Source organism: Amblyraja radiata, chromosome 4, assembly GCF_010909765.2.
Source record: "Amblyraja radiata isolate CabotCenter1 chromosome 4, sAmbRad1.1.pri, whole genome shotgun sequence".
NCBI classification, from domain to species: Eukaryota; Metazoa; Chordata; class Chondrichthyes; order Rajiformes; family Rajidae; genus Amblyraja; species Amblyraja radiata.
In genome coordinates, this window is record NC_045959.1 from 58,478,914 (window position 1) to 58,506,271 (window position 27,358).

Here is a 27,358-nt window from a genome sequence, read left to right on the forward strand (position 1 = left end):
TTTTGGATCATAAATGACCTTGATAATGCCGAAGGTCTCATGCACGTCATGGCTGTCAATGAACTGTTGGACCTCCTGCGCTCTCTCCACCCACTATCTGGTGTTTAGGCAGTGATTGGGCCTTCAGTTTTTCCTTGATCTTCAGGTAACAGAAAGCGCTGGAAACACTCAGCATATAGGCATCACCTGTGGAAAGAGAAACAGAGATAATATTTCAGGTCAAAGTGCTGCCTGACTTAGCAAGTGTTTCCAGCACTTTCTGGTTTTAGTTCAAATTAGACTAAGTGGGACCCGTTGGGTCCCAGCATCACATGGGAGGGCTGGTCACCAATGCAATGTTCCACCTCTCAACCAATTCCAATATTGCTCGCCAGTGGGGGGGGGGGGGATTTCTGTTGCGCTAGTATGGGTGTTGAGTGCCGAAGGTACTGGTTTCCAGAGGGCTAGTATAGACATTGTGGGCCGAATGGATTCTTGGGCTGGCAGCCAACTGTTGCAATGATTTTATAAGCCAAGCCAAGACAAACAATTGGGCAGCAGCCACCTGACAACCAAAATTCATTTTGTGAACACAAACCTTTTTAAAAAGGTGAGGCAAACAATTGGGCAGCAGCCACCTGACAACCAAAATTCATTTTGTGAACACAAACTTAAATAAAAAGGCAAACAATTTAGCAGCAGCCACATCGAGGGGACTCACCGTGGAGTAGACGTGCGTTCAGTGTTATTCACAGCTCAGAGAGCCGTGACCCTCTCGCTTGCTGGGTCTGGCAGAGACTGAGTGAGGCACGACACTTCCGGGTTTTATAGTCCCTCCCCCCTGCCGCCAGCGGGGGCAGCAGAGAAAATGGGGAATTTTTAAAAAACATTAAAATCTCTCTGATTTTTCATCGATGGGAAAAATCCTTGGTCGTGGAAGGCGGAGGGGGGTTCTGAGCGAGGTGGTCAAAAATGACGGCCGTAGGTGGCGCCGTTCTCTCGGAAATCGCAGCACAGTGGGCCAAAAGCGGCCAAGATCAGACCTTTAGTAGTATAGAAGATTTACAGCAACTCTGTTTTTGTTTTTGAGTTTCACTCTTCATAATCATAATCATAATCATAATAATACTTTATTAGCCAAGTATGCTTTGCAACATATGAGGTATTGCATTTGCCATACAGTCATACCAATAAAAAAAACAGAACACACAAAATACATTTTAAGTCAAGTCAAGAGAGTTTATTGTCATGTGTCCCAGATAGGACAATTAAATTCTTGCTTGCTGCAGCACAACAGAATATTGTAAGCATAAATACAGAACAGTTCAGTTCAATATACACTTAAATAAGCAGATAAAGTGCAATAGGCTGTTACAGTTCCGAATCTGTTTGTTGGCGAGTTTAATAGCCTGATGGCTGTGGGGAAGCAGCTGCTCCTGAACCTGGATGCAACAGATCTCAGGCTCCTGTACCTTCTGCTTCGATGGTAGCGGAGAGATGAGTGCGTGGCCAGGATGGTGTGGGTCCTTGATGATGTTGGCAGACTTTTTGAGGCAGCGATTGCGATAGATCCCTTTGATGGTGGGGAGGTCAGAGCCGATGATGGACTGGGCAGTGGTTACAACTTTTTGCAGCCTTTTCCGCTCCTGGACGCTCAAGTTGCCGAACCAAGCCACGATGCAACCAGTGAGCATGCTCTCTACTGTGCACCTGCAGAAGTTCGAGAGAGTCCTCCTCGACAAACCGACTCTCCGTAATCTTCTCAGGAAGTAAAGGAGCTGATGTGCTTTCTTTATAATTGCATCAGTGTGCTGGGATCAGGAGAAATCTTTGGAAATATGCACGCCCAGGAATTTGAAGCTCTTGACCCTTTCCATCATCGTCCCATTGATATAAACGGTTCTGTGGGTCCCTATCCTACCCCTTCCAAAGTCCACAATCAGTTCCTTGGTTTTGCTGGTGTTGAGAGCCAGGTTATTGTGCTGGCACCATTTGGTCAAACGGTCGATCTCACTTCTATACTCTGACTCGTCCCTATCAGTGATTCGTCCCACAACAGTGGTGTTGTCGGCAAACTTGATGACGGAGTTCGCACTATGTCCAGCTACGCAGTCATGAGTATAGAGTGAGTAAAGCAGAGGGCTGAGCACGCAGCCTTGAGGTGCTCCCGTGCTGACTGTTATCGAGGATGACACATTTCCACCAATACAGGCAGACTGTGGTCTGTGGAAGAGGAAGTCAAGGATCCAATTGCAGAGGGATGCGCAGAGACCCAGATCTGAGATGTTAAGATCTGTGATCTTAACATAAGCATCCACTACAGTGACTCCTCCACATTCCTCATTGTAATGGAACCCTACTCTTAGAACCCGGTGTAGAGCTGTAGCCTTTCAATAGGCAATGGACAATAGACAATTGGTGCAGGAGTAGGCCATTCGGCCCTTCGACCCAGCACCGCCATTCAATGTGATCATGGCTGATCATCCCCAATCAGTACCCCGTTCCTGACTTCTCCCCATATCCTCTGACTCCGCTATCTTTAAGTCCTATCTAGCTCTCTCTTGAAAGTATCCAGAGAACCAGCCTCCATCACCCTCTGAGGCAGAGAATTCCAGACTCACAACTCTCTGTGTGAAAAAGTGTGTCCTCGTCTCCGTTCTAAATGGCTTACCCCTTATTCTTAACCTGTGGCCCCTGGTTCTGGACTCCCCCAACATCGGGAACATGTTTTCTGCCTCTAGTGTGTCCAAACATTGAACCCGAGGGGCACTTGAACCCGAGGGGGACCAATATCCTGGCGGGGAGATTTGCAAAGGCTACTGCGGAGACTTTAAACTAGAACGGTTGGGGGGGCGGGACTCAAATAGAGAAAGCTAGTAGACAGTGTGTGAGGCAGGAAGCAGAGAAGGGAAGCACTCAGACCCAACATGTAGGGGGGAAAGAAGAAAAAAATAATAAACAGAGAATAAGAGGTGGTGGGGTTCTTAAATGTGTGAACAGAGAGACAGAGGGGTGTAAAATGAGGGTAGAAGCAATAGGTAGCAAGGTGAAAAGTAAAAGTGGCAGGCAGACAAATCCAGGGCAAAAATCAAAAAGGGCCACTTTTCAACATAATTGTATAAGGGGTAAGAGCGTTGTAAAAACAAGCCTGAAGGCTTTGTGTATCAATGCAAGGAGCATTCGTAATAAGGTGGATGAGTTGAATGTGCAGATAGTTATTAATGATTATGATATAGTTGGGATCACAGAGACATGGCTCCAGGGTGACCAAGGCTGGGAGCTGAACATCCAGGGATATTCAATATTCAGGAGGGATAGACAGAAAGGAAAAGGAGGTGGGGTAGCGTTGCTGGTTAGAGAGGAGATTAACGCAATAGAAAGGAAGGACATTAGCTTGGAGGATGTGGAATCGATATGGGTAGAGCTGCGAAACACTAAGGGGTAGAAAACGCTAGTGGGAGTTGTGTACAGGCCACCTAACAGTAGTAGTGGAGTTGGGGATGGCATCAAATGCAATTAGAAATTAGAAATTAGAAATGCGTGCAACAAAAGTAAAACAGTTATAATGGGTGACTTAAATCTACATATAGATTGGGTGAATCAAATTGGCAGGGGTGCTGAGGAAGAGGATTTCTTGGAATGTATGCGGGATAGTTTTCTAAACCAACATGTAGAGGAACCAACGAGAGAGCAGGCTATTCTAGACTGGGTATTGAGTAATGAGGAAGGGTTAGTTAGCAGTCTTGTTGTGCGTGGCCCCTTGGGCAAGAGTGACCATAATATGGTTGAGTTCTTCATTAGGATGGATAGTGACATTGTTAATACAGAAACAAGGGCCCTGAACTTAAAGAAAGGTAACTTTGAGGGTATGAGACGTGAATTGGCCAAGATTGACTGACAATTGATTCTTAAAGGGTTGACAGTGGATATGCAATGGAAGGCATTTAAAGACTGTATGGATGAACTACAACAATTGTTCATCCCAGTTTGGCAAAAGAAAAAATCAGAGAAGGTAGTGCATCCGTGGATAACAAGGGAAATCAGGGATAGTATCAAAACAAAAGATGAAGCATACAAATTAGCCAGAAAAAGCAGCCTACCAGAGGACTGGGAGAAATTCAGAGTCCAGCAGAGGAGGACAAAGGTCTTAATTAGGAAAGGGAAAATAGATTATGAAAGAAAACTGGCAGGGAACATAAAAACTGACTGCAAATGTTTTTATAGGTATGTGAAGAGAAAGAGATTAGTTAAAACAAATGTAGGTCCCTTGCAGTCAGAAACAGGTGAATTGATCATGGGGAACAAGGACATGGCAGACCAATTGAATAACTACTTAGGTTCCGTCTTCACTAAGGAAGACATAAATAATCATTCGGAAATAGCAGGGGACCGGGGGTCAAATGAGGTGGAGGAACTGGGTGAAATTCAGGTTAGCCGGGAAGTGGTGTTAGGTAAATTGAATGGATTAAAGGCCGATAAATCCCCAGGGCCAGATAGGCTGCATCCCAGAGTACTTAAGTAAGTAGCCCCAGAAATAGTGGATGCATTAGTGATAATTTTCAAAACTCTTTAGATTCTGGAGTAGTTCCTGAGGATTGTAGGGTAGCTAATGTAACACCACTTTTTAAAAAGGGAGGGAGAGAGAAAACAGGGAATTACAGACCGGTTAGTCTAACATCGGTAGTGGGGAAACTGCTAGTCAGTTATTAAAGATGGGATAGCAGAACATTTGGAAAGTGGTAAAATCATTGGACAAAGTCAGCATGGATTTACGAAAGGTAAATCATGTCTGACGAATCTTATAGAATTTTTCGAGGATGTAACTAGTAGAGTGGATAAGGGAGAACCAGTGGATGTGATATATCTGGACTTTCAGAAGGCTTTCGACAAGATCCCACATAAGAGACTAGTATGCAAACTTAAAGCACACGGTATTGGGGGTTCAGTATTGATGTGGATAGAGAACTGGCTTTAAACGGGTCCTTTTCAGAATGGCAGGCAGTGACTAGTAGGGTAACGCAAGGCTCAGTGCTGGGACCCCAGCTATTTACAATATATATCTTAATGATTTGGACGAGGGAATTGAATGCAACATCTCCAAGTTTGCGGATGACACGAAGCTGGGGGGCAGTGTTAGCTCTGAGGAGGATGCTAGGATAGGCTAGGTGAGATAGACTCGGCTTGTACTCGCTAGAATTTAGGAGATTGAGGGGGGATCTTATAGAAACTAACAAAATTCTTAAGGGTTTGGACAGGCTAGATGCAGCAAGATTGTTCCCGATGTTGGGGAAGTCCAGGACAAGGGGTCACAGTTTGAGGATAGAGGGGAAATCCTTTAGGACCGAGATGAGAAAAACATTTTTCACACAGAGAGTGGTGAATCTCTGGAACTCTCTGCCACAGAAGGTAGTTGAGGCCAGTTCATTGGCTATATTTAAGAGGGAGTTAGATGTGGCCCTTGTGCCTAAAGGGATCAGGGGGTATGGAGAGAAGGCAGGTACAGGATATTGAGTTGGATGATCAGCCATGATCATATTGAATGGCGGTGCAGGCTCGAAGGGCTGAATGGTCTACTCCTGCACCTATTTTCTATATTTCTATGTTTCTAAACCCTTAATAATCATATTTCAATATGATCCCCCTCATCCTTCTAAACTCCAGAGTATACAAGTCCAGCCGCTCCATTCTCTCAGCATATGACAGTCCCGCCATCCCGGGAATTAACCTTGTAAACATATGCTGCACTCCCTCAATAACAAGAATGACCTTCCTCACATTAAGGAACCAAAACTACACACAATACTCCAGGTGTGGTCTTATTAGGCCCCTATACAACTGCAGAAGGCCTTCGTTGCTCCTATACTCAACTCCTCTTGTTGTGAAGGCCAAACTGCCATTCTTCACTGCCTGCTGTACCTGCAATCTTACTTTAATTGACTGATGAACAAGGACCCCTTATCCTTTGAAGCAGGATGGGTGCCTTCAACCCGGGAACTCCTTGTATTTATGGTTAATTGGTTCCTGGAGCCTCTGATAATTCGCGAATAATAAAGCGATAGATGGAGTCCTGGCCTTGTCCTCAGAACCTGCATGGACTAGCTGGCAGGACTGTTTGGGAACATCTTTATTATGCTCTATTTTGTATTATTATGGCCAGGTGACCGAGTAATAATGATCATTAATTTATTGCATTATTGATTATTGTACAATTATATGCACAATATTGTGTTAATGGGCCATTAGAAATTATATTTCTGTCGCCGGTACATATGACAATTAAACACTCTTGATCCTTGACTTCCTGCATCAATCTGTAGTTCCAACCTGCTTTAAGAAGAGCTCTATCATTCCAATTGTTAAATAAAAACAAGCTAGTTTGCATTAATGACTATCACACAGTGGCTCCAAAAGCCACTATCATGAAGTGCTTCAAGAGCGTGGTCATATTGCTGGTCAACACCAGGCTCCCATACAGCCTGGATCTTCTGCAATTCATCTACCGCTGCAACAGGTCCACAGTTAACACATCCTCCTGGCCTTACACTCATCCCTAGAACATCTGGGCAAGAAGGATTATTATAGTTACCAACAATTATTATAGGTTTAGGTTTATTATTGTCACATGTGAAAAGTTTTGTTTTGTATGCTATCCAATCAGATCAGATAATACTTTACATAAACACAATTGTCAAACTCAATAAAATATGTAGAACAAAGGGAGACGAGCATTGTGGCACAACAGCTGCAAAAATAAAGTCCAATGTCTGCAATGGGGTAGAGGTGAATCGAACAGTACCCTAGTTCATAGAAGGAAAGTTCTGATTTTTTTTTAAAGGGAAAGCTGTCCTGAGTCTGGTGGCACATGCTTTCAAACTCCATACCTTCTACCTAATGGGACAAGGGAGAAGAAGGAATGACCAGGTTGGGATACCTTTAATTATGTTGGCTTCCTTTCCGAGGCAGCGTGAAGTGTACATGGAGTCACTGGTGGAGAATCTGGTCTGTGTGATGGACTGGGCTACATCTACAACTCTCTGCAATTTCTTGCAGTCACCAGTTACCAATGACCAATAAGGATGCAGAAAGTGTTTGACATTGCTTGATCTATTACACATACTGCTCTCCACACCATCAAAGGGATCTATCAGAGGCACAGCCTCAAAAATGCAGCCAATATCATCAAAGATATGGCCACATCGCCCCAGCCACATTCTCATCTCACTGTTACCATTCAGAAAATGGTACAGGAGCCTGAGAACCATGATATCCAGGTTCAAGAACAGTTTCTTCACAGCAACCATCAGGCTTTTGAACTACCCTGCCCAATGCTAACCACAGTTCTGCTTCAGCAGCTGGGATTTGAGTTGCTGGACAGTTAGAGCTTAGACAAAAGTGCTGGAGAAACTCAGCGGGTGCAGCAGCATCTATGGAGCAAAGGAAATAGGCAACGTTTCGGGCCGAAACCCTTCTTCAGACAGTTTTGTTGGCACTACGGTTTTTGGCTTTTCACTATTACGGTCTGGTTACCTAGTTACAATTACAATTACAATTCAATTTATTGTCATTTGGACCCCTTGAGGTCCAAACGAAATGCCGTTTCTGCAGCCATACATTACAAACAAATAGACCCAAGACACAACATAATTTACATAAACATCCATCACATTGCTGTGATGGAAGGCCAAAAAAACTTCTCTCTCCACTGCACTCTCCCCCCCGATGTCAGAGTCAAAGTCAAAGCCCCCGGCGGGCGATGGCGATTGTCCCGTGGCCATTAACGCCACGCCGGGTGATGCAAGGTCGCACACCGGGTCTTGGTGTTAGAGCCCCCGGCGCGCGCTCGCAGTCCCGCAGCCATTCCAAGCCGCGCGGGGCGATGGTGTAAGGCCCCGCTCCAGGTGCTCTTCAACCCCGCAACTCGGGCGGGAGAAGTCGCCGCTGCGGAAGCCCCGAAAAGCGGTCTCCCTCCAGGGACCCGCGGGCTCCCGGTGTTACCGTCCGCCAAACCCGCAGTTGCAGCCACCGAATCTCCGGGGGTCGGGCCGCAGCAGCGTCCACCACAGCTCCACCCGCTCTGGACTCGGCCAGCTCCGCGACGGTGAGGTGAGTAGTCGGCACCACAGCCCCCGGTCTTCCTGTTGGAGGCCGCTCCTCATTGCAGCCCCAACGACAACGGAGACCCGACAAAGAAAAGGTCGGGTCACCCGTGCAGGGAGAGATTTAAAAGTTACCCCCAACCCCCCCACACCACCCCCACCCCCCCACACACATACCCCAACAAAAATAACAAAAACTACATAAAAACATAGACATAAAATAATAAAAACGCAGACGGACTGCAGAGGCCGCTGCTGACGAGAGTCGCGCCGCCTACTTTTTTTAAATTTACTTTTTTTAAATTTATTGTATCATTGATTATGGTATATTTATTTGTGTATGTAGAGTTCTGACTCGAAACATCACCTATCAATGTTCTCCAGAGATGCTGCCTGACTCATTGAGTTATTCTCGGACATTGTGTCTTTTTTTGTAAACCGGCACCTGCAATTCCCTGTTTCTCTTCTGTATTTGTGTGCCGTTGCATTAATGGGCTTGTAAAGCTGCAAGTAAGAATTTCACTGTTCTATTTCTGGTATGTTTGACAATTAAACACTCTTGACCATTCTCACCAAACCTGACATTTCTGGTGCAAACGTCAAGAGTCTGTTCACAGATACTAATTATGGCCGCATTCAGGGCAGCCCAGATGCTGTGGGCCCTATCAGGGGAAGTTATCAGATTGGCTGTGAGATACGGTCTGAGAATTATCATGGGTTTTATCTTTGATTTTCTTGCAGCAATGTCTCTGTTGTTTTCACTGATTGAAGACAGGCTGATGAAAATCATAATTGGTGTCACTGTTGAAAGTCAAGAAGATGATATTGATCAGTTGGTAAAATGGGCAGGACAATAGCAGATGGGATTTAAAATATTTGCGCTTTCTTTCCCCACTCCTGCAATGTGTTTGCTGACCCAAAACGTCACGTACTCACGTTCTCCAGTGATGCTGCCTTACCTGCTGAGTTACTCCAGCACTTTGTGTCTATTCTTCAGATTAAATTTAATCCGGACAAGTGTGAGTTCATGAACTTTGCAAGGAGTAATATGAAAGCAGGGTGCCAAGGAACTGCAGATTGACCTTGTAGACAGAAGAAACTGCAGATGCTGGAATTTGGAGCAAAACACAAAATGCTGGAGTCAGGCAGTATCAGGCAGTAAAATGCAAGTCGGGCAGTATCTATGGAGGGAAATGGATAGATGATGTTTCGGGTTGGGAATCATCTTTAGACCATAATAGGACCATCCTGATTGCCATCAGGTGTCTGAAGAAGGGTACCAACCCAAAATGTCACCTACCCAGGTACAGGTACTATCGCAATGCTGGCAGGTACAATGTCAACATTTAAGAAATATTTAGACAGCTACATGGATACGGTAGGTTTAGAGAGATATGGGCCAAAAACAAGCAGATGGGACTACTGTAGATGTGGCATGTTGGTCAGCGTGGCATGTTGGGCCAAAGGGCCCGTTTCTATGCTGTACGGCTCTGTGACTCTCCATGAGTTCAGATAGATAGGCTGGAGAAGAAGGTAAGTTGGATAGTTACAACTTTGTACAGTTGTAGTTGCTGCACATCCACAATTTTACTGGAATTGTACTGGAGAATCTGCAGAGGAGATTCCCTGGGAAGTTGTCTTTCAGTTTTGGGGAGACAAAATAGCTTGGGCTTGTTTTATTTGGAGTGGAGAAACCTGAGGAGGTAACTGATACAGGTGTACACAATTATGAGGCACATGGATAGGGTAAATAGGAGGACATTTTTTCCCATGACAGAGTATCTAAAACTGGAAGGCAAAGGTTTAAGGGAAGAGGCAGGTTGTTCAGAAGGGATCTAAGGAATATTTTTTAACGTGGAAGTGAATCTGAAACATGTTCTTTCAGGGGATTGGGAACACCCTCTGTTATCAGGCTTCCAAACAGTCCTTCAATCGGCTACAGTAGTGTCAGATTCATCTCTACCCCACTGCAGACTTTGTCTCTCATGCTGTTATGCTACATTGCTGAGAACTATATTCTGCATTCAGTATGTTCCCTTTTGCTCTACCAACTGTACTTGAATTTTACTTGATTGGACAATAGACAATAGGTGCAGGAGTAGGCCATTCGAGGCAGCACCACCATTCATTGTGATCATGGCTAATCATCCACAATCAGTACCCCGTTCCTGCCTTCTTTCCATATCCTTTAACTCCGCTAACCCTAAGAGGTCTCTCACTCTCTCTTGAAAGCATCCAGAGAACCAGCCTCCACCGCCCTCTGAGGCACAGAATTCCACACACTCACAACTGTGTGAAAAAGTGTTTCCTCATCTCCGTTTGTAAATGGCTTACCCGTTATTCTTAAACTATGGCCCCTGGTTCTGGACTCCCCTAACATTGGGAACATGTTTCCTGCCTCTAATGTGTCCAAACCTTTAATGATCTTATATGTTTCAATAAGATCCCCTCTCATCCTTCTAAATTCCAGAGTATACAAGCCCAGCCACTCCAATCTATCAACATATGACAGTCCCGCCATCCCAGGAATTAACCTCGTGAACCTACGCTGCACTCCTTCAATAGCAAGAATGTCCTTCCTCAAGTTTGGAGACCAAAACTGCACACAATACTCCAGGTGTGGTCTCACTAGGGCCCTGTACAACTGCAGGAGGACCTCTTTGCTCCTAAATTCAATGTGATAGGAATATACACTCTCTTGTATGTATACTCATGAAGGCCAACATGCTATTTGCTTTATCCACTGCCTGCTGTACCTGCATGCTTAATTTCAGTGACTGATGAACAAGGACCCCCAGATCCCATTGTATTTCCCCTTTTCCCAACTTGACACCATTTAGATAATAATCTGCCTCCCTGTTTTTGCCACCAAAGTGGATAACCTCACATTTATCCATATTAAACTGCATCTGCAATGCATCTGCCCACTCGCCCAACCTGTCCAAGTCACCCTGCATCCTCATAGCATCCTCCTCACAGTTCACAATGCCACCCAGCTTTGTGTCATCTGCAAATTTGCTAATGTTACTTTTAATCCCTTCATCCAAATCATTAATATATATTGTAAATAGCTGCGGTCCCAGCACCGAGCCTTGCGGTACCCCACAAGTCACTGCCTGCCATTCTGAAAGGGACCCGTTAATTCCTACCCTTTGTTTCCTGTCTGCCAACCAATTTTCTATCCATGCCAGCACTCTACCCCCAATACCACGTGCCCTAATTTTGCCCACTAATTTCCTATGTGGGACCTTATCAAATGCTTTCTGAAAGTCCAGGTACACTACATCCACTGGCTCTCCCTTGTCCATTATCCTGGTTACATCCTCAAAACATTCGAGAAGATTAGTGAAGCATGATTTCCCCTTCGTAAATCCATACTGACTCGGACCGATCCTGCTACTGCTATCCAAATGTGCCGCTATTTCATCTTTTATTATTGACTCCAGCAGCTTCCCCACCACTGATGTCAGGCTAACTGGTCTATAATTCCCTGTTTTCTCTCTGCCATCCTTCCTAAAGAATGGGACAACATTAGCTACCCACCAATCCACAGGAATTGATCTATAGAAGATTGGAAAATGATCACCAATGCGTCCACGATTTCTAGAACCACTTCCTTAAGTAACCTGGGATGCAGACCATTAGGCCTTGGAGATATATCAGCCTTCAGTCCCATCAGTCTACCCAACACCATTTCCTGCCTAAAGTGAATCTCTTTCAGTTCCTCTGCCACCCCAGATCCTCTGGCTAGTACATCAGGAAGATTGTTTGTGTCCTCCTTAGTGAAGACGGATCCAAACTATCTGATCAACCCATCTACCTTGTTCCCCATATAAATTCATCCTTTTCAGTATTCAAGGGTCCAACTTTGGCCCTAACTATTTTTTTTCCTCTTCACAAACCTAAAGAAGCTTTTACTATCATTCTTTATATTCTTGGCTAGCTTACCTTCATACCTCATCTTTACTCCCTGTATTGCCTTTTTAGTTATCTTCTGTTGCTCTTTAAAAGTTACCCAATCCTCTGGCTTCCCACTCATCTTTGCTATGTCATATTTCTTCTCTTTTGTTTTTATACTGTCCCTGACCTCCCTTGTCAGCCACAGTCACCCCTTATTCCTCTTGGAATCTTTCTTCCTCTTTGGAATGAACCGATCCTGCACCTTCTGTATTATTCCCAGAAATACCTGCCATTGTTGTTCCACTGTCATCCCTGCTGGGGTCTCTTTCCAGTCAACTTTGGCCAACTCCTCCCTCATGGCTCCATAGTCCCCTTTGCTCAACTGTGAAACCGACACCTCCGATTTACCCTTCTCCCTCTCACATTGTAGATTAAAACTTATCATATTATGGTCACTACCTCCTAATGACTCATTTACCTCGAGTTCCCTTTTCAAATCCGGTTATCACACAACACTAAATCCAGAATTGCCTTCTTCCTGGTGGGCTCCAGTACAAGCTGCTCTAATAATCCATCACGAAGGCACTCCACAAAGTCCCTTTCTTGTAGTCAAGTTCCAACCTGATTTTCCCAGTCTACCTGCATGTTGAAATCTCCCATAACAACCGTAGCATTACCTTTGCGACATGCCAATTTTAACTCTTAATTCAACTTGCGCCCTTTATCCAGGCTACTGTTTGGGGGCCAGTAGATAACTCCCATTAGGGTCTTCTTACCCGTACAATTCCTCAGTTCTATTCATACTGAGTCTACATCTCCTGATTCTATGTCAGGCAGATGTGTGGCAGATGCAGTATAATATAGATAAATGTGAGGTTATCCACTTCGGCAGCAAAAACAAGGGGGCAGATCATTATCTCCATGGGGTTAGGTTGGGTAAGGGGGAGGTGCAGCGAGACCTGGGCGTCCTTGTACACCGGTCACTGAAAGTTGGCGTGCAGGTACAGCAGGCAGTGAAGAAAGCTAATGGAATGTTGGCCTTCATAACAAGAGGATTTCAGTATAGGAGTAAAGAGGTTCTTCTGCAGTTGTATAGGCTCTGGTGAGACCACATCTGGAGTATTGTGTACCGTTTTGGTCTCCTAATTTGAGGAAGGACATCCTTGTGATTGAGGCAGTGCAGCGTAGGTTCATGAGATTGATCCCTGGGATGGCAGGACTGTCATATGAGGACAGATTGAAAAGACTGGGCTTGTATTCACTGGAGTTTAGAAGGATGAGGGGGTTCTTATAGAAACATATAAAATTATAAAAGGACTGGACAAGCTAGATGCAGGAAATATTTTCCCAATGTTGGGCGAGTCCTGAACCAGGGGCCACAGTCTTAGAATAAAGGGGAGGTCATTTAGGACTGAGGTGAGAAAAAACTTTTTCACCCAGAGAGTTGTGAATTTATGGAATTCCCTGCCACAGAGGGCAGTGGAGGCCAAATCACTGGATGGATTTAAGAGAGAGTTAGATAGAGCTCTAGGGACTAGTGGAGTCAAGGAATATGGGGAGAAGGCAGGCACGGGTTATTGACAGGGGACGATCAGCCATGATCACAATGAATGGCGGTGTTGGCTCGAAGGGCCGAATGGCCTCCTCCTGCACCTATTTTCTATGTTTTTATGTTTCTATGTACACCTCGCAAGGGACTGAATTTCATTCCTCACCAACAGAGCTACCCCACCTGCCCACCTGTCTGTCTTTTCGATAGGACGTATATCCTTGAATATTCAGTTCCCAGCCCTGGCCCTCTTGCAACCATCTCTCTGTAATTCCCACAACATCATACTTGCCAATTTCTAACTGAGCCACAAGCTCGTCAACTTTAGTTCTTATACTTCACGCATTCATATACAACACTTTGACTTTGACTCACCTCCCCTCTCACAATGGTCACTATTGGCTCTCTTACTCTTATCCCTTCTCAAACTTTCCTTCCCATTAATTCGGGAGTCTTTTGTAACTTTTCCTGTACTCATGTATGGTATATTTGATCTGTCTGCAAAACAAAGCTTTTCAATGTACACATGACAATAATAATAAACCTAAATAAATCTGGATTTCTACAGCATCCAAAGTATCAAGACAAGCTCTTGATTCACCAAGCCTTAGGAACCCAAGTGCTGATGCAGTAAATGGGATGGGTATAGATGGGTACTTGATGGTCAGCAAGGACGTGGAGAGCTGAACGACCTGTTCCTGTGTTGTGTGCTTCTCAATGATGCTAGAACATATTAAGCTGTGGTCGGTCCAGTGGTCATTAGTGCCATTCATATTTTAAGTGATAGGGACATCATTAGAGTGTCTCCCAGGAAAGTTGATGTAGTCTATCAGGAAGATGTAGATACAAGGAACTACAGATGCTGGTTTACAATCCGTAACGCCTTCTATCCATGCTCTCCAGAGGTGCTGCCTGACCTGACCAATTACTCCACTACTTTATGTCTTTTTGTAATATAACAAGAAATCCAGCACCTGGATTGGGAATGAGAATATACACTTGCCTCTCTGGCAATACAGAGTGTTGGTCATGATAAAAACCTCTCCCTTTCTCTTATAATTCCCCTCCCCTCCTCCACTCCCACCCCACTCCCCTCCTTCCCAATATTGCCAGCTAGAAACAGAATCGGATGAACCCAGGAATTCCGGGACATCAGAAAGCACCTGAAGGTGTGTCAGGGAGGTGGAGCTTTGCTGTGCAGAAAGTGCCCTGGGGCAGGAACCGGCTCTCTCCGCATTCCAGCCCTTATAAGGAGAACTCTCCGCTCAAGAGAACAGTGGAAGCAGGAACTGCAAGCAGCCAATTGTTAGAAGAGAAAAACAACAGAGTGCTGGGGGAACTCAGCGGGTCAGACAGCATCTATGGAGGGAAGTGGAGATTTTGAGTCAGGACCCGTTCCTCTCCCAATTTCTAGGGTGGGATGGAGACATGTGTGAGAGGTTTATTCTCGCTCAGGCACCCACTTCCAGTTTGTCTGGACACAGAGGTGGCCATTTCGGCACCATGTGCCTGTTAGTAAATATTTATCATTCAGGTAGACAGTGAGAAACTTTTATTTACATGCTACCCAGTCAAATCATGTGTACATGAATACAATCAAGCCTTACACATGTACACCAGGTAATGCAAAAAGAAAAGTACCAGAGTGCAGAATATTGAGTTACAGCATTATAGTTACAGAGACAGTGCAGGGCAGATAAAGAATGTGCAACATCTGCTGTGAGGTAAGGTTGACAGATCGGGACTGCATCGTAGCTTATGGGAGAATCATTCCATAGTCTGATAACAACGGAGAAGACGCATTTCCTGAATCAGGTAGTACATGTTTTCAAGCTATTATATCTTCTGCCTGATAGGAGAGGAGAGAAGAGGGAATGATGGGAGGGAGTGCGTAAATGGCCCTTGATTACGTTTGCTGGTCCTTGATTATGTCGGGATTATGTTGGCCTGTTCCCAAATTCAATATAATTAAAACAAAATGCTGGAAATCTATCTGAAAATAGAAAATGCTGAAGTTACTTAGCAGGTCAGGCAGCATCTGAGCAAAGAGAAACCTGAGTAAATGACCCTTCATTACAACAGGGAAAGCTGACGTTTTACAGGTGGACAAAGCAGGACAGGGAGAACACACAAGGAGGACTCGCTCCATAGATGCTGCCTCACCCGCTGAGTTTCTCCAGCACTTTTGTCTACCTTTGATTTTCCAGCATCTGCAGTTCCTTCTTAAACACAGAGGACTCAGAATCGGTGAGATAAGGGTTTGACATGTTCAGTTTGACATTTCCTATTGAGCCATAGGCTCACCAGCTGTCTCGGAGAGAGTTCCTGCCCTTATGCAAAGAATTGTTTCCTGCCACCAAAACTCAAATGGCAGTTCAAACATTAACCCTTGTTCGAGATTCCCCTGGGCATTTTGCTTAGTCCACTCCACTAAGCATTTCATTGGTTTTAAATACTTCAGCCTTGTCCCAGCAAACTGCGCTCATGACTTAACCCTCTTCAGCCCAGTTCCATTTTAGTAATGGAATGGTGACCCAACCTTACTTTCCCTACAGCCAGTCTTTCATTCCTGAGCAGTGGAGCCTACGATGTTCAAAGTTATAGAGATATACAGCATGGAAAAAGGCTCTTCAGCTCAATTTATTCGAGTCGACCAAGTTGCTTAATCGAGCTAGTCCCATTTGCTCGCATTTGATCCATATCCCTCCAAACCTTTCCTACCTATGTACGGCTAAATGTCTTTTAAATGTTGTTATTGTATCCATGTCTCCACTTCCTCTGGCAGCCTGTTCCATATACTCACTACCCTCTGTGTGAAAATGTTGCCCCTCGGGTCCCAGCATTGGGAGGATTTAGAGGGATATGGGCCAAATGAAGGTTAATGGGGTGAGCTCAGAATCCTAACTTGGTCGGCATGGATTTGTTGGCCGAAGGACCTGTTCCCATGCTGTGTAGCCCTATGACTCTTTGATATGATATGAGCCACTTTACCCTTTAGCTACAGGCTACCCTACACAACAAAGGATTGGAAGGGCACAATCTTGAGCACAGTTTCTCCCGATGTTCAATTCAACGGTTCAATGGTACTTTATCTGTCAGATGTACTGTGGCACAGTGAAATTTATTTTTGTATACAGTTCTGAATAAGTACCACTATGCATAAGCACTTAAATGTTAGATTTAATGTTGTCTGACTCTGACCAAGGTTCTGTATAAGTGAGTATCATCTCCTCCCCATTGTGTTTCGCCCCTAGAGATGAAGGCCAACAGTGATTCGGCCTTTTGAATTCACTTGATTCCTGCGGACAGTTGTGAGATTGCTGTGACATTTTGCAGGACGTAAGCCTGAAGTGAAGGGGCTAACTCTTCTTAAGCTCCATGTTTCTCAAGCACTCAACACAATCAAGCTCTTAGCATGGGGGTTATTCAGCCCATGGAGTAATACAGAGAAAGGAAACAGGCCCTTTGGTTCAACTCGTCCATGCTGACCAAGATGCCCCATGTAGGCTAGTCCCATTTGCTTGTGTTTGGCTCAGATTCCTTTAAACCTGCCTCAACAACTTCCTCTGGTCTCCTCCCCTTCCTTAACCCTCGAGTTGTCTCCTCCCATCCCCCGCCCTCAGGCTCCTCCTCCTCCCTTTTTCCTTCCTTCTCCCCCCCACCCCCTATCAGTCTGAAGAAGGGTTTCGGCCCGAAACATCGCCTATTTCCTTCGCTCCATAGATGCTGCTGCACCCGCTGAGTTTCTCCAGCATTTTTGTGCACCTTCCACTTCCTCTGGCAGTTCGTTACATACCCACCACCCACCGTGTGAAAACGTTGTCCCTCAGGTTCATATTAAATCTTTCCACTCTCACCTTAAACCAATGCCCTCTAATTATAGATTCCCCTAATCTGGGTTTAAAAACTGTGCCTTCACCCATCTATTTCCTCCTGAATTTATGCGTCTCTCTAAGATCACCCCTCAGCTTCCTCTGTCCTGCTTGCCCGATCTTTCCCAACAGGTTCTCGAGCTCTGACAACATCCTTGTAAATCCTCTCTGCACTCTTTCCAGTATATCTGTCAACTGGAACATTGTGGAGGATGATGGCTTTCTTATTGCAGAGCTCCTGCTGTCAATCGGAGGTAGACAAAAATGCTGGAGAAATTCATCGGGTGCGGCAGCATCTATGGAGCGAAGGAAATAGGCAAAGTTTTGGGTCGAAACCCTTCTTCAGATTGATGCAGGGTGGGGGGGGGTCGGGAAGAAGAAAGGAAAAGGAGGTGCCAGAGGGCTGAGGGGGAGCTGAGAAGGGGAGGACACAGCAAGGGCTACCGGAAATTGGAGACGTCAATGTTCAGGCCACAATGTTCAGGCCACTGCTGTCAATGTACAGGAATCACCGTGTTAGAGTGACTTCCCCCTTACTGACAGCATGTGCCTTTCTTCTCGGGCACGGGCAACCTGACACCCGGAAAACATTCTCCCCGGCGTGCCAGGCCCCTTCTGCAGTAACCAGGAAACCAGAGGCTAGGATAATTATGTGTAATCGAATAGTTGTGGGTAAAATTACAGTTTGTTGTTTTAACTGTGAGTGTGTGTGTGTATGTTTGCATAAAGGAACAATAAATAGAGGCCATTCAGTCCATTCTACCATTCTTGGCTGATCTGTATCGTGGTTCCATTCTCTGCCATAACCCTAATTTTTAGAGTCATAGAGCTATACAACGTAGAAACAGGCCCTTCAGCCCAAATTGTCCGTGCCAGCCAAGTTGGTATACTGCCCACAACATAATTTACCTGCATTTGGCCCTTATCCCTCTAACCCTTCCTGTCAATATATCTATCCAAGTATCTTGAAATAGTACATGAACAAGCCCTTCTGCCCACAATGCCTGTCCCAAACATGATGCCATTTTATGTTCTCCTCTGCCTGCATGTGATACATATCCTTCCAGTCCCTGCATATCTATGTGCCTGTCTAAAAGCCTCTTAAACACCAGTATCATATCTGCCCCAACCACCATCCCTAGCAGCACGTTCCAGGCACCCAGTCTCTGAGTAAAAAACCCCACACATTTCCTTTAAACTTTGTCCCTTTCAATATCAAAATATGCCCTCCAGTTTTTGACATTTCCACGCTGGGAAAAGATTCTGATTGTCTACCGCAGTTATGCCTCTCATAATTTTATATACTTCTATCAGGTCTCCTTCAGCCCCCAATGCTCCAGGGAAAGCAATCCAAATTTGTCCAACCTCTCCTTATAGCTAATACTCTCAGGTCCAGCCAGCATCCCGATAAACATCTTCTGGGCAATGCTGTGAGAGAACCCAGCGCAACCTAGGTCAGAACTGAGAAGATATGGGAACGCTATGTTACAGTTGTACATGATTTTGGTCAGGGTGCATTTGGTAATCTGTTATGGGAAAGATGCCATTAAGTTGGAAAGAGTGAGATAAGAATTCACGGAAATATAGCCAAGACTCCAGGGTCTGAGCTAAAGGGAAAGGTTGGCAGATTAGGACTATTCCTTGGAGCGCATGAGTCTTTGGGGCAACAGCAGAATTTCACTGTATCTCTTTCCCACGATGCTGAAAACCCAAATTGAGACGTTTACTGTTTCTTTCTCCACACATGCGAGCTGACCTGCAGTGTTTCCAGCACTTTATGTTTTTATTTTCCAGTTTTGATTTTGAAAACTTGTGTGTGAGTGTGTGTGAGTGTACTGATGAGTGAGTGAGTGCAGAGTGAGTTCATGAGTGAGAGGGGAAGTGTGTGAGTAAGGGGGGGGGCTTTAGAGGAAGGAGGTGAAGGCTTTGGAGAGGGTGCAGAAGAGGTTTGACAGAATGCTGCCTGGATTAGATTAGCTATAAAGGGAGATTAGACAAACTTGGATTGTTTTCTCAGCTTTGGATGCTGAGGGAAGACCTGATAGACGTATATATAACATTTTGAGAGGCATAAATAGGGTGGACAGTCAGAACCTTTCTCCCAGGGTGGAAATATCAAAGACTAGAGGGGGGAAATTTAAGCGCAGAGTTTAAAGGACCTCGGCAGGGCAATTTTCTTACACAAAGAGGGGTGGGTTCCTGAGAGCCGCTGCCATGTGTGGTGGCGGAGATCACCGCACTAGTGGAGTTTAAGAGGCTTTTCGACTGGACTATGGATATGTGGGAAATGTGGGGTATGGATCACATACGGGCAGAGGAGATTATTTATCCAGGCATCATGTTCAGCACAGATATGTTCAGCCTGTTCCAGTGCTATACTGTTCTATGACCTATGTGAGTTAGCGTGAGCAAGGAACAGTGGATGAGGCAACAATATGAGTCACACCTGGTGCCAAATTGCACGGTCTGTGGTAATCGGAGCCTCGTTCCCCATTGGTCATAAACCTCACCTGAGCATCACCGCCCGCCCTCTCGCAGCAACTGCAACCTGCTGCTCCTGCAGTTTTATCCTTATAAGGGATGGAATGTGGAGAGGGATGGTTGACACCAAAGATCGGTATAGGATCTTTGGTTGACACTGAACCCGTGCCTGCCCGGGGCTCACTCTGCACAGCAAGGCGCTCCCACTCACTGACTCATTTCTGTACAATGCATCTTGGCACAGACGGACTTTGGCGTGCATGTCCGTGGCTCCTTGAAAGTGGTGATTCAGGCAGATAGGATAGTGAAGAAGGCATTTGACATGTTTGCCGTCATGGAACATAGAACAGGACAGCACAACAACAGGCCCTTCGGCTCACAATGTCTGTGCCCAGCATGTCTGTACTTGTGTAGCTACTTTCAGGGAGTTATATTCTTGAACACTAAAATCCCTCAGTAATTTAATGCTGTTGAAGTTTATGCCATTAATTGTATGTTTTCCTCTTTCATTTGACCTCACACTTGCTCGGATAAAACTCCATCTGCCATTTCTCTGTCTATTTTTGTAGCTGATCTAGATCGCACTGTACACTTTGACAGCCTTCCTCACAGTCCATGATCCTAGCAATCTTGGTGTAATTTGCAAATTTAGTAACCAGCTCGTCTACGTTTGAGTCCAAGTCATTTATATATATATTACAAACAGCAGCGGTCCCAGCACAGATCCTGCAGAAATCCTCTGGTCTCAAACCTCCTGCAGAATATTATCCTTTCACCACAGCCCTCTGTCTTCTATCAGTAAGCCAGTTCTGAACCATTACGAGCAAGTCACTGTTAGTCCCGTGCATCGTAATCTGGATCAGCCCACCATGGGAGACTTTATCAAATGCCTTGCTAGAGTCCATGTGGACAACAACCTCAACGATCACCTTCATCACCTCGTCAAGTTGGTAAGACGTGACCTGCCATGTTCAGAGCCAAGTTGACCAACCCTAATTAACCTATTCTCTTCCAAATAGGAGAAATCCTATCCTGAGGAATCCTCTCGAACAGTTTCCTACCACTGAGATGAGGTTCTTCTGCCTATAATTCCCAGATTCTTTCTGCTTCCCTTTTTAAATAAAGGAACAACATTAACTACCCATCAGTCCCCCAGGACCTCGCCTCTGGATAGAGAAGATGCAAAGATTACATCCAGGCTCCTGCAATCTTGCCTCTCTCAATAACCTGGGATAAATCCCATCAGGTTCTGGGGATTTATCCACCTTCCACCTTCTGGGGATTTATGCTCTTCCAGAATTAATGGTGGGGATGGCTTGAGGAGCTGAGCGGTCTCTACCAGCTCCTAATTCTTATTCTGCATGGACATATTCAGACAATACTCCATGATGAGATATGCAGGGACACATTGGGGCAATTTTTAAAAATAATTTTAAAAGAGAAGAAGAAAACAATAAATGATTTAGAAAACATTTCAGAGCAGAGTACCAGGCAGTTAATAGTACAGTTCCTAATGCAAGCAGATGGAGGTCATTATTATACATTAGATTGGGGGGGGGGGGGGTTGGGGGGTACAGATGTACAGAAGAATCTTCTGTGTTTCAGATCAAAATGCTACGTCAGGAAAGGGTGAGAGCTGAGGTCCGGGAAAGGGCGGAAATGTGAGAGAAGGCTCCATCAACAATATAGAAGGTGCGCCACACTTCCTAAAAAAGATGGGCATTTCATAGGTTCTGTGGTGGAAGGCCTCATCTTGAGAGCAGACGTGGTGGAAACGGAGAATCTGGGAGAAAAGGATGGCATCTTTACATGAAGTGAAGCCAGGGTAGCTGTGGGAATCAGTAGGTTTATAATAAGTGTCAGAGGGTCAATTGTCTCCTTAGATGTAGACAGAGAAATTCAGAAAAGGGAACAAAGTGTCAGGAATGGTCCAAGTAAGTATGAGAGTTGGGTAAATGTTAGTAGCCAAACTGATAAAATTGATACGTTCTGTTCAGATGCAGGAAGCAGCATCGATGCAGCTACTGATGTAACAGTGAAAGAGTTGGGGAGGGGTACAAGGCAAAGTTTGGAAAAAGGACTGTTCCATGTAGTCAACAAAAAGAATGGCATAGCTGGACCCATGTGTGCCCGTAGCTACACCTTTGATTTACAGGAAACAGAATGTCAATAGGGAATTTGATCAGGGTAAGAACCGGTTCTGTCCGGCAGATGAAGTGTTGATGAAGGGGAACATAATTTACATTTCTTGTGCAAAGAAGCAGAGGATTTTAAAATACATTTGGACAGCTTTGTAGAATAGAAAGGTTTAGAGGGACTTGGGCCAAACGTGGGTAAAGGGAATTAGCTTAGATGGGCAGATTGGTTTGTATGGACATGTTTGGCTGAATATAGACACAAAAAGCTGGATTAACTCAGCGGGACAGGCAGCTTCTCTGGAAAGAAGAAATGAGTGATATTTTGGGTTAAGACCCTTCTTCATAACCTGTTTCCATGCTGAGATTCTATGACTCTCAGCTGGGTTTTAAGACTTTCCTAATGGGAGTGGAGTTGAAGTCTGGTTCCAGTCTCGGTTTAGCTCCACTTCCTGGACATTGAATCCCACCATATCTCTGGAACAAATGGGATGAAAATGTTTCAATGGGCTGATGTGCAACCTTGTGGCACAATGCTGTATGGAGTCCACGCCCTGTTTAATTTGCTGTCATGTTCTGATGATTCACTGTGACAGGAAGACCTCGCTCACAGGCAGCTCTGAGCTTGCTCCGCATCTTTAGCTCCCAAGGTGTGGCTCAGCAGTCTATGCAGGTTAATTACCAAATAAGGTAAAGTCTCTGCAGCCTGCGAGCCAATGGAATGAACATAGTTTAACCCCTAGAGTGCTGGCGACACCTGTTCAAGGTGTGCCCGCAGTGCCGACATCAGCAGACATCAGTCTAGAGAAAGGTCACAACCCAAAACATTGTCAACCCATTTCACTCGACAGATACTGACTGACCAACTGTTACTCCAGCAGTTTAATTTTTGCTTAAAATTCCAGCATTTGCAGACTCTTGTGCCTGCAGGTAATGTCCGGGTAGCAAGAGGTTAAATCCAACAAGGATCAATTCACACTGAAAAAGGTACCGAAAAGGTTTAAGCCAGTAGGTTGGATATGTTACTGAATTACCAGCCAGAAGTCTGGACCACTCATTTGGAGGCCAGAGTTTGATTCCCACCATGGTTTGCGTGAAAATTTAATTTAATGAATTTATTAACAACAAAATTAAAATTCTTGTATCAATGAAGATAAAGATTGTTGTAAACATCCCTCTGGTTTGCTGATATCCTTCAGGAATAGGAATACTGTAAATCCGAACTGGCCGATATGTGACAGTTCAGACCCACAAATGTAATTCACTTTAATACCCTCATCAATACAGAGGCAACTGGGGATTAAGAATAAATGTCAGCCTAGTCAGTAATGTCCACATCCCGTGACCAAATTTATCCTAAAAAAATATTTGTTTTAAATGTGAATATTACCAAACCATCAAACCTGGATTAATGATTAGATCAGTGATTGACTTTAGACTCCAGGTGCCGAGTGGCTGGTTTACACACCTCCCTTGGCTTCCATTGGTTGGCTTAGTCACGCAATAGAAATGTGGGTGGAGCATCACTTCCTTAAATACAGTGGGCTGTGGTGGAGGCAGGTTGTGCTGAAGCTCGTCCTGAGGATTGCATTGATACCTGTCCACCTGAGGTAGAGTATAGATTGGGTTGGTCATGATGAATTGCTGATCTAGTGTATTGGTTACTGTGTTCTTGTTTCAACAATAATGGATTTTTGTTCCGTTTCAGTCACTTCCCACTCACTGTAAACCATGGCTGATGATGAGATTGCTGCGCTGGTAGTGGACAATGGCTCCGGGATGTGCAAGGCTGGCTTTGCAGGGGATGATGCCCCCAGGGCTGTGTTCCCCTCCATCGTGGGGAGGCCTCGACACCAGGTGAGACATTTAATGTAAAGCCTTGACTCCGAGCATAAGATTAAATGTGGGAAATATCTGACATGGCATTGAGTCCTGGTGTGATTCCATGCTTTGCGTTATCTGTTTACTTGCTGTAGATGTGAATGGAATGTCCTATCTAAGCGTGTCTTGATATTTTCTGAACATATATATTTTCGGGGGCAGGAGGAGCAGGAAATTGGTCAATGGAGTGATTCTAATTTTCCTTGGTCAGCTCAGGATATTCTATCTATGGTACTTCTGTCTTGAGTGCTTTAGTCCTTGGGTTGGTAGTTGGTGAATTTTGTAACTGTTGCCACTGTGGCAAACGATTTGTTAAAATATGACTCCAGTGATACCTGTTTCAACAGGTTGGCTGAACTGCAGTGCTTGTTTAAATGTTGCCGCTGTCTCTCTCAGCTTGGTGACCACTGACTACAATCAAAAATGTCATCCTGTTTCTGCTGCATCTGTTCCCTTGATAGGGCTTTCCACTCTTGGACATCTGAGATGTGCTTCTGCTTCATTAAATGTGGTTACACCTGCTCTTATGGATAATGCTCTTGCCTGTGTCTTTTTTTTCCACCTTTTTAGTTGCCCTCCTACTCCATCAATCTAAAGAAGGGTCACAACACAATATATTGTCTGCCTTGTAATGTTTGCTCTCGGTTCCAGTATTTGCAGTTTCTTGTGTCTCTGATCACTGGCAGTGTCCAGCACTTTCCTTCAATTTGAACAATGGGACTGCAAGTCATTTTGCCCGGAGGTTCTGCAGATACTAGAGGAGTTAAGACTGCAAAGCCCTTTTAAATATAAGCTAGCCTTTTAAGATGGAAAATTTGAGGTTGTGTATTAGTAACTCTTCCACAAAAGGTGGTGGCAGCAAAATGTTTAAATATTTAAATTAGTGGTTGGTAGGCATAGTGTGTAAAGATGCTGTGGGTAGTTGGGAATGCAGAGTTGATGTTAGTCATGGTCGTACTGCACAGTAATAGCCCTTTGGCTCAACTTGTCCATTCTGACAGATGCCCCATCTAAGCTAGTTCCATTTGCCTGGGCCTGGCTTCTATCCCTCTCAATCTTTCCTATCCACATACCTGTGCAAATATGTTGTAAAGTCATATAGTACCTGCCCCCACTACTTTCTCTGGCGCCTCATTCCACATACCCACCAACCTGTAAGGGGGGGGGGGGGAGGGGGAGGTGGGAGTTGTTCCTATTAAATGATTTTCCTCTCTCAAACCTATGCCCTCTAGTTCTTGAATCCCCTAGTCTGGGTACAAGACTGTGCATTCTTCCTATCTGTCACCCTCATGATTTTATATATTTCTATAATATCCACCCCCACCCCTGGCCTCCTACACTCCAAAGAATAAAGTCCTAGCCTTCCCAATCTGTCCCCATAACTTGTCCTGGCCACAACATACATTTTCTGCCCTCATTCCACCGTAATGGTATATTTCCTACAGGAGGGTGACCAAAGTTGCAATGGGATTGTCCATGAACTTCGAGCATGTAATCGAGCTGATACCTTGATATATATTTCACTCCCTGAACAACCGTCCTGAAAATGCATTTAAAGTTTTCCCACATTCAAAATTGAGTCTTACTATCATGCTTTCATAATTTCTGAGATTATTTTATCGTCATGATTCCAAACCTGAGGTGGCTAGTGGAAAGCATTTTTTGTCTGAATGGTTTCTATGTAGATTGTGTGTTAGGAACTTTTGATAATTTGCTGTTGCTCAAAAGCTCCTGATTTAATATTGAATCATCCACTGCAATTTCTCCACTCCAGGGTGTGATGGTGGGAATGGGCCAGAAAGACAGCTACGTTGGGGATGAAGCCCAGAGCAAGAGGGGCATCCTGACCCTGAAATACCCAATTGAACACGGGATTGTGACCAACTGGGATGACATGGAGAAGATCTGGCACCACACCTTCTACAATGAGCTGCGAGTGGCCCCAGAGGAGCACCCTGTCCTCCTCACAGAGGCTCCACTCAATCCCAAAGCCAACCGGGAGAAGATGACCCAGATCATGTTTGAGACCTTCAACACCCCAGCCATGTACGTTGCCATTCAAGCTGTGCTGTCCTTGTATGCCTCTGGCCGCACCACTGGCATTGTGATGGACTCTGGGGACGGTGTGAGTCACACTGTGCCCATCTACGAAGGCTATGCCTTGCCACACGCCATCCTGCGTCTGGACCTGGCTGGCCGGGATCTCACTGACTACTTGATGAAGATCCTGACCGAGCGTGGGTACTCCTTCACAACCACGGCCGAGAGGGAGATTGTCCGTGACGTCAAGGAGAAGCTCTCCTATGTGGCCCTAGATTTTGAATCTGAGATGCAGACAGCCAGCTCCTCCTCATCCTTGGAGAAAAGCTACGAGCTCCCTGACGGTCAAGTCATCACCATCGGCAATGAGCGTTTCAGGTGTCCAGAAACCCTCTTCCAACCCTCCTTCCTTGGGATGGAATCTTCTGGGATCCATGAGACCTGTTATAACAGCATCATGAAGTGTGATGTGGACATCAGGAAGGATCTGTACGCCAACACTGTCCTGTCTGGTGGAACCACCATGTTCCCAGGGATCGCTGACCGGATGCAGAAGGAAATCACAGCCTTGGCACCGCCTACCATGAAGATTAAGATCATTGCTCCACCAGAGAGGAAGTATTCAGTGTGGATCGGAGGTTCCATCCTGGCTTCTCTCTCCACCTTCCAGCAAATGTGGATCAGTAAGCAGGAGTATGATGAGTCTGGTCCCTCCATTGTCCATCGCAAGTGCTTCTAATTCACTGGAGATTAGAACTGATATAATGTTGCCTACGTTTGTATTTGAAATATCACTTTTTTATATTCTTCTCAATTTGTTTGCCCAACATTTGGAGGTTGGCATGCAGGGGGGGGGGGGGTGGGGGCAGGGGTGACCATAGTTCATAAAGTCTCCTGGTGCAGATTCAGAACAATTTGGGATTCAATCACTCGCGTTGACCTTTACGTATTTTTGAGTTACTGGAGACTCTGACCTGAACTCTGAGCCAGTGACATCTGCAGCCCACCCTTGCATGAGATTCTGCTGCTCCAGTATGAAGTTTTGAAACTGACAAAAGAGTGTTGATGGTCACCAACATGAATTGCACTGAAGCCAAATGTAATTGATATGTCCATAAAATTCTACTGAGGATCTCATACAATGAAGCCAATCTCCCTGTGCAGGTTTACCATGTCTCAGTGGTTGAATTTTCCCCATTACTTAATTACTTGGTAATGGAATGCTGCTGCTCTGATAAGTAGATGAGCCAATGGGAAGATTGAACCACTTAACAAGTGGTGGTTCTAGGAAAAGTAACTTCTTGTGGAAGGTTGGAAAAGCATGTTAAACAATGAATTTGTATCTTTATCTGCCATTCATAAAGGTTTAATAAATGATGCATTTGAACAAAATCTCTTCTGTTTTGGAATTTGATCTTGCACCTC

General features: G+C 45.0%; 1 protein-coding gene across 1 annotated transcript; it reads left to right on the plus strand.

The window, feature by feature from the left end:
* The first annotated feature begins 22,806 nt into the window (after window positions 1-22,806).
* On the plus strand, window positions 22,807-26,691 carry LOC116972160 (actin, non-muscle 6.2). Its single transcript, XM_033019552.1, has 4 exons — window positions 22,807-22,823; window positions 23,588-23,622; window positions 23,721-23,869; window positions 25,668-26,691. The coding sequence occupies exons 3-4, from the start codon at window positions 23,744-23,746 to the stop codon at window positions 26,670-26,672; spliced, it is 1,131 nt and encodes a 376-aa protein (XP_032875443.1). The 5' UTR covers window positions 22,807-22,823; window positions 23,588-23,622; window positions 23,721-23,743; the 3' UTR covers window positions 26,673-26,691.
* The last annotated feature ends 667 nt before the right edge of the window (window positions 26,692-27,358 follow it).